The sequence below is a fragment of the Papilio polytes genome, unplaced genomic scaffold (genome assembly GCF_000836215.1).
Source record: "Papilio polytes unplaced genomic scaffold, Ppol_1.0 DF822178.1, whole genome shotgun sequence".
Lineage (NCBI taxonomy): Eukaryota > Metazoa > Arthropoda > Insecta > Lepidoptera > Papilionidae > Papilio > Papilio polytes.
In genome coordinates, this window is record NW_013527026.1 from 6,071,735 (window position 1) to 6,079,663 (window position 7,929).

The window sequence follows — 7,929 nt, forward strand, 5'->3', positions numbered from 1 at the left end:
AATTTTAATAGCAATGCTTATTAACCCAAAAATAATAAACTATAGAATCATTCGAAATTATATATATAAATATCTATTTTTTGTCTAGAAAGCTACGATGGTGTTCTTAGAATACTGAAGGTCGAAGCCTACACTAAGTTAGAGGTGTCTAAGCCATACTCAACGACGCTGTTCCATTGTAGAAAACACAAACTCGTCTTATAGATAATTTGCAAACATGTTTTTACAACGCTTTTTCCATGTTACCACTTGCAGTTGCCTCATGAAGCATGCCATCCTGGCTGCGACGTGGGAGATGTTGTTTGGGCAGATCCGCGAGCGCGCGCTGGACAAAATCGTGCGCGACAAGACGCCCCTCGGCTGCCAGAGTGACGAACTCTATCCTACCTACGANCTCTTCAACGTCTCTTATATGGAGACTGGAGTATTTGGTAAGTATTAATGTGGGTAACCCTTGGTGGTTATTATTTTCGAAATATTGTTAGTAACACGTGATCATCAGAGTGATATTAGCACAATATGTGTGAAAGAAAGAGGGCGCTAATATTTCAAAACGGCGCTAGTGTGCCAATAAAAGCTTCACACACCTTACTGATTTACAAATGCAAAGTATCCATGTTTCTACGTCTTTTAAATTATGGTTTTCGTTTATCAGGAGTAATTGCAAAAAGTCATTCAACGAATGCCAATAAAGTGGCTATCACAGCAGCGCAACTGTTGGCCAACGTTGACAAAATTGATGTCGAACATATTAGCTACGGCAAGAAGCGACTTAGTAAGATTAAACACAATAAAAAATAAACACATAAAACTACTGCAATTTCACAAGAACACATATATTAGATAATGATACATACGCTCCATTTTCAGAATTAAATCTCGCTATAAATGAAGAAAACTGCGTTAATATATCTGAAAATCTTGGACTGCAAATGGCTAACAAAGTGCATATTGACGGACCGTTAAATGCTTACAAAGTCATAGACTCCATTCCTAATGAAGAGGTGCTGCAGCTGGCGAAAGATATTGTAAGCAGAAGTAAGTGTACTGGTTTTTAACCTAATATTATTAACATTTTGTGGAATAAAACCATACCTCGTCACATTTTTAATTGTAAGTTTTAGAGCCAACTTTTAGATCTAATAATATGTTTTAGATACTTGTTTAAGTTGTAGTATTAAGGTCGTTTCCTGTAGAAAAAGGTTGTGTTGTTTTTGGGTGTAATTCTGGGTATAATGTTTTTTTTTTCCAGAAAGTGACATGGCCTTTGCAGTTGTTGGCGATGTCGATGAAATTTCTCTAAACGATTTATATGCCTGTAGACGCTGAGTACTTATGAAAATAAATAATTTTTGTTATTGGAAAAAAATGTTTTTTCCTTACAGTATAAGACTTCAATTAATAAAATGGAAAGTACATGACATTTAAAAAAAAAGGTGTTTATGTGAACTATCGATTGTTTGTACATAAACCAAAGAGGATGTAAACTGGTTAAAAAGCCTAAAAGATTTTATTTTTATTATCTGTAAAAATTATATACTCTGAATTTCACACATGCAAGAAATTTGCAACACTGAAAAAATCACTGTCATATGTATGTCATTGTCAGTGAAGTTCGATATTTGATTTTGTTATTTTTAGTTATCGGTTGAACTTATAAACTGAATAAACTCGTTAACTTAATTTTTTTATAGAATGTAAGCCACAGTTGTTAAAAAGCAGAACAAAATGAATTCTCTACAGACCGCCATAAAATGTAAGCATAATCTTTAAGGTTATGTATTGCTAAGATTTTATGTAATAAAACTTTAATTATTACTTTATTTCAGATTTTAGACGCGTCAATATAGCCACCGCTTTAAACACATTAAAGGAATGTAAGACGATACCTAAATATGTATCAAAAGAAAGCACTATCATTAACTGCAAAAGCATTACATTTAGTCCACGAAGCATTGGATTTGAAATAAACGATAAGCCATTAAGTCGTGTAAAACAAGATCCATTATCTTACATCCCTATAATAAATCCTCGGTCCATCTTGCCTATTATTGACTCCAATTGGCGTAAAGATGAGATTGGATTGCCAGCTATCAGACAAGAGGAAAAGCATGCAGTTCGTCTTATCGTCATCAGACGCAAGAAGATGAAGAAGCACCAAAGGAACAAGCTATGGAAGAGAATGAGACACCGTTGGGCTCGGGTCAGTATCTAACATGATTTATGTATGTAACTTTCTTTATTTTTATGTAGGGGATTATAATCCATTCATTTTTAGTCCCCTTTCCCATTATTTTAAGAAATAAAGGAGACTAAAAAGAAATTCATACAAAGCCCCAAGCACAGGAAGGTGATTTGTTTCTTTCTGTACATCAAATGCCCCATTAATTCTTTTCTGCTTTTGAAGCAGTCTGCTATTCTGTTGAATTCAGCTGACTGCTACTTCATTCGCTACTTAATTATGTGATAAAAAGATATTGTATTAATAATATAATTGAAACTAAATCATTTATTACAGGTGAAGCAGCGTAGACGTCAAATCAAAGAGAAGATCTTCCAGAATGAGCTGCTAGCGATGGTGAAAGCAGCTAATGAGTTCTCAGCGGAGCAGTATGTGTCCAGCAAGATAGAGCAAGCCAATCATACCCCGCTACCAGCGCGCTGGAGACACAAGCGGCTGCCAGCATTCATCATACGCCAGCTGCTCGGAATTGATAAGAAAATCAACTACAAACACACTGATGTTTACAAGGCATAATACATCTTATGGTTAAATTTTAACACGAGATGTATATAAAATATTTTATTGTAAGTAGGGAAATATAGATTAAAACAATGAATTGTGTTTTTTTTCCTACTTTCTTCAATCTTACTGATATTATAAACAACCTTACGCCCACGACCTCGTAAAAAAAAAGTATCGTATGTGCTCTTCCCGACTATCTTCTGCTTTGCCAAATTTCATCGTGATCCGTTCAGCCGTTTAGACTACAAACTCTAAAATCCATCTATTTGAACTTTCGCATTTTTAAGTAAGATAAGAAAGTTTGGATAGAATTTTTTTACTATAAAGTATCTCCAAAACGACTCAAAGAATCTCTGTGATACTTGAAAAATAATATAAGTAGAACATAGTTTAGAGAAAAACATAGGCTACTTCTTAATTTATTAAATTTCACCTTGTTTCGAAGTTTTGTAAATAGCTCCATCTGTGAACATTACAAAGAAACTGCTTCAGTTCTTTACAAACTGAGCTTAGTATTAGCATAGGTTCGTAGAGATGGCGCTATATCAAAATCGCATTTTAATATGTTTTAATAGTTTTTTTCGTATTCGCAAAGGTACAAGTTCAAATACTTCGAGAAAATGTAATAATTATTGGTGATCGCAGTTAAAATAGCTCATGGACTATGTACATCGCACGAGTGTCCACGTAAATTGTTAAATGTAGCGTAGTGTTGCGGGGAGACATTGCGTGTACAACTCAAGGTCACCTCTAAATCATTTAAAGATTTATGCCTGGTTCACATTTTACCACTAAAGTAGAACAGTAGCGCAGGCCTAGCAATAACTATACGGGCTCACTGGCGCCAGTTACTGTTTTGGTTCTGCAAGTTGAAAGCCAGCGCTGATTTCAGACAGTATTATCGCCGCTGATTGTTCAATATCAGGATAATTAAATAAAATGACGTTGAACACTTGAACGCAAAATATTGTTAAGGTTATCAAAGACTTGGATATCATTTTTCGTATATCTATAAGGTAGATATTACTTATACAAATAATTGTATAATATATGCAATAAAAACATATACGCTTTAGTCCAAGGAAACTGCGATAAACAATTTTGTTACTCAATGAAGTTACTAGACCAGTGATTCTCAACCACTGTGCCGCGGCGCTTTTGTTTGCCGCCAAATTTTGAAGTATTAGCTTGTAATTAATCCCTTAATAAACGTTTAGTTATTATTGAAGTATATGTTTGTTTATTTCGTATGTTTAATTTTTTTTCATAAACTTTTCTGCAGTGTGTTATAGTAAGTAAATATTTTTTATCTTTTTAATTGTGTGCCGCCAAATTTTAGAAATCGTTGAATATGTGCCGCAAAAAAAAAGTTGAGAATCACTATACTAGACAAAATGTTATATTGTCTGGTTCGCTATTACCATTAAGTTTACCTACTCGTATCGTATATTATCCGTGTTTACACATTAAGGGTGTACTTATTAACCCATTGCCCATACGATCAAGGCTTCCTTCGTGATATAGAATTAAATACAAAGACAAAACCGCAACCGGAATTCTTTAAAATAGCGAAGAATCAAACGAAACGCGTAATTGTTTCCACTTGACGCGTGTATTTTGTGTGGTCGTGGTATTGTGAGGTGCTAGCTGGACCAATCAAATCAATCGACCTAATGGGAAAAAAAAATACACCCGAGTCCGCACATCGTGCGAAAATGTTAGAGAGTGTTGGAATGGCTCTAGAAGTTTTAATTTATGTTACATTTCAATTGTTAGACAAGATTTTTTTTATCTTAGTATTATATGTATTTGGTAATGTAAATGCATGAACTCTAGTAAATCTTAACTACTTGTTACTTCTAACTGATTAAAAAGTTTTCTCAATTTCGTTTATTTCGATTAGCTTTATACAATTACTTTCATTGAATTATATGAATCGATTATTTATCGATATTTATTGTTTATTTGATGTATTTAAATATTGAGATTTATAAAGTAATGGTAGAAATAAACGGACCTAACTTTTCAAACTTTTATCAGATCTAGTTGATTTTAGGCTTGGCGGAGAACGTTATGTTACAGTGACATACATTTTTAAAAGCATTAAAAGCGAATTAAAAACACATTTAAAGACAAACTTGTCTTGGAAGTTGTTGTGCAAACACATCGGGGTTAAGGTTAGATAATTATGTAATAAAAAAACGTAAATGTTATTATAATTACATATTTATTATTACATTTTGCCCGCGACTCCGTCCGTGTAGAATAAAAAGTCCTGATTAGAAGCTTATGAGTTAAGTTACGTTACGAAATTTCCTCAATGCAACATTTTCACCAAAGTTAGATTTTTGATAAAGAAGATATTTAATTAAATATTTTTTTAATATACAGCTAGAAATAACAGTTTACATAGTAAGTTATCAGGACTGCGATATTACTTATCTAAAGGTTATCATTAAAATATTTTATTGTCCAAAATTGTTCTTTCTTAAGTAATACATTGTTTTTTCTTTGTAAAAGTCCACATGTAAATAAAGCGAAGTGTTCATTTGTTTTCTATTTGTGTTTTAGATGTTGCTAACATTGTTGACTAGTGTTGCCGCCCTGGTGCTGCTCTGGCTGTTCAAGCAATGGCAGGACATGAGGCAATTCTGGGCCAAAAGGCACGTGCCTCACATGCCACCGCACCCGCTGCTTGGCAGCCTTACATTTATGATGAAGAAAAACCCGGTCAGTTAATTCTAATTAGCTACATTTTTGGTAGATTACAATAAAAATGTATCTTGCATTACCGAATTTGGTACTTATGTAATAATTAAAAAAAAAGAAGTTTCTAAATGCAAGCCATGTTTTATAACAAATTAAACATTGGTTACTTTTAATAAATGTGAATTGATTGAAGAAAAATTAAATCTGAAGCTGAAGTTATTCGCGTTCAGGTTTAATTTATTTATATTCCTTAGGGCGTATGGATGCGGGAGTTGTCGGAACGTTTCCGCACGCCGTACGTTGGTGTGTGGTGGTTCGGAGATAGCGCGTCGTATCCTCGTTAAAGACGCGCATATCTTTAGGGACAGATATCTCTCCGGCGGCAAGAGGGACCCTGTTGGCTCTATGAATCTTTTTACCATGAAGGTTTGTGATGTACTTAAGAATGTTTCTAAATAATTACGCGTACAGAAGAACATAAGTAAGTAAGTGTTCTTACAGACTATGTTCTACATCTGTGCCTTGCATCAAGATACATTAAGTCTTTTTGAAGACACGTATGAAACATCCTTCAAAACTTTTCTTGTTTATATGTCCTCGTGGAATAAAAAACAAACAAAAAGTGAGTAGCCTATGATATCTTTCAAACTATACTCATGCCAACTTTCATCGTGCTCCGTTCAGCCGTTTAGGCTACAAACTCTAACAAATATCTATCTATCCACCCAATCTAAACTTTTGCATTTTTAATATAAGTAAGATTAGTACGAAAAGAAAAAAGTTAAGTATTGTAAAGACCGTCAGATGTATAGAATTTAGACGTTCCCTTTTTATTTAACATTTACATTATCATTTTATTTTTCTTACACGATATTTCTTCGAACGTAACCATGGTCCATGCAGAGCCCGCTGTGGTCGACGGTGCGCCGGCGCCTGACGCCCGTGTTCACGTCCGCCAAGCTGCGCAGCCAACAGCGGCAATTCATTGACAAGACTCAACAACTCATACAAAGGATCAAAATGGACATGGACAGAGATAATAAAGTCAACTTAAGAGTAAGTATCTGATAGAAATAAAAAAGTTAAAGACACAGAACATGAGAGGAACAGAGGAAAGACACTGGGGTAACAAAATACGATCTCATAAGGTCATTAAAAGAGAAATACGGGAAGACTAAAAATAACATATATACAATAGATAAAGGAGATAGTTGGCGTGTCGTATTAGATGCAAGAGAGGAAGGACTAGAACAGCTCCATCGACAAGATCGGACTTCTTCAATAAGAGATAGATAATATTAGTATGATTAAGACGCGCAGACTTTTGATTAAACTATCGCACAACTGTTTAGTCTCGCTTTCCTATGAACTTATATGGAGGTTACACTACTCGATTAGTTGTGCCACTAAACAGTTGAATGGGCTGCGAAACAATCGACAATCGAACAAGAGTTGTGTGTTTAGTTAAATGCGGCGCTGTAATATAGTAATTTAGAAATATTTGTGAGTTAAAGTGAAGCCATTCCGTGTCCTATAAGATGGTGTATTCTGACTACACGACGGACGTGGTGGGTCAGACGTCGTTCGGTGTGGTGAGCGAGGCGACGCTGTCGGGGCGCGGCGCGCTGCGGGCGGTCACACTCGACTTCATGAAGTTCAGTTGGTGGCGCGGACTCTGCTGGGCTGGGATATTCTTCTATCCCGACTTTAATGACATTTTCGGGTAAAGGTTTAAACCCACTGTATTAGGGGGACTACGCCATAGACACGCTGCACTGCGCGTTGACTTCACACATATCTTTGAATTTCATCGCTGATATGTGCAGTTTGCATCACGATGTTTTTCTTCATCGTAAGAACGTCGGGTAAATTATGTACATAATTGAAAATCACATTGGTACGGAGGCTTTCAAACCCAAGACCTTTGTTAAATGCAGTCTTAAAATTGAATTAAGTTTATTTAGATCTTCGCAGTTGTCGAGCCGAAAACACTATTCAGCCATAATGACTTACGTTTCTATTAGTATTTATTAATCTTATGCTGTTTTGCACGAAAAAAAAAATTATGTAGTTATCATTTTGTCGAGAAAAAAAAATGTTTTGCGTTGGGATGTTTCTTATCGAACTGGTTGATTGATAAATTGACACTGTGTGTGTTTTATTATAAAGTATTTTTTATATTACTACTTTGGTGGTTTTCTATGTAATTAATTAACATTGATAAACAACTTGCGGGTTACCCTCCACATAGAAAGTTAGCCAATAATTTTAACTGTTGCCGATTATCTTCATTTCTACGATACCCTCGGTGGAGTAGTACGTAATAGTAGTTCGTTACGACTAAAGACATTGACAGAAGTGGAAGTGCAGCACTCGAAGTTGTAACATGTTCCAGGTTCACATTCTTCCCGAAGGCGACGACTGAGTACTTCATCAAGATGTACCGGCAGATCCTGGAGCAACGCGGGGGGTAC

General features: G+C 35.2%; 3 protein-coding genes and 1 long non-coding RNA gene across 4 annotated transcripts in view; all 4 read left to right on the forward strand.

The window, feature by feature from the left end:
- LOC106106467 (cytochrome b-c1 complex subunit 2, mitochondrial-like) overlaps positions 1–1,363 on the forward strand; it is a 2,917-nt gene extending 1,554 nt beyond the window's left edge. The window contains exons 5-8 of the mRNA XM_013287046.1: positions 256–431; positions 656–775; positions 871–1,038; positions 1,253–1,363. Of these exons, the coding sequence (XP_013142500.1) occupies positions 256–431; positions 656–775; positions 871–1,038; positions 1,253–1,329 (541 nt within the window). The 3' untranslated portion in view covers positions 1,330–1,363. The remainder of the gene's footprint in view (positions 1–255; positions 432–655; positions 776–870; positions 1,039–1,252) is intronic.
- Positions 1,364–1,587: 224 nt separating this feature from the next.
- Positions 1,588–2,840, forward strand: LOC106106519. Its single transcript, XM_013287113.1, has 3 exons — positions 1,588–1,756; positions 1,830–2,203; positions 2,519–2,840. Exons 1-3 carry the CDS (start codon positions 1,729–1,731, stop codon positions 2,756–2,758), a joined length of 642 nt encoding a protein of 213 aa, XP_013142567.1. The 5' UTR covers positions 1,588–1,728; the 3' UTR covers positions 2,759–2,840.
- A 1,996-nt stretch (positions 2,841–4,836) lies between these two features.
- Positions 4,837–5,775, forward strand: LOC106106782. Its single transcript, XR_001225826.1, has 3 exons — positions 4,837–4,923; positions 5,318–5,476; positions 5,710–5,775. It is a non-coding gene; the product is annotated as an uncharacterized LOC106106782 (long non-coding RNA).
- A 1-nt stretch (position 5,776) lies between these two features.
- Positions 5,777–7,929, forward strand: part of LOC106106468 (cytochrome P450 3A19-like) — a 4,661-nt gene continuing 2,508 nt past the window's right edge. The window contains exons 1-4 of the mRNA XM_013287047.1: positions 5,777–5,881; positions 6,359–6,511; positions 6,994–7,178; positions 7,851–7,925. Of these exons, the coding sequence (XP_013142501.1) occupies positions 5,861–5,881; positions 6,359–6,511; positions 6,994–7,178; positions 7,851–7,925 (434 nt within the window). The 5' untranslated portion in view covers positions 5,777–5,860. The remainder of the gene's footprint in view (positions 5,882–6,358; positions 6,512–6,993; positions 7,179–7,850; positions 7,926–7,929) is intronic.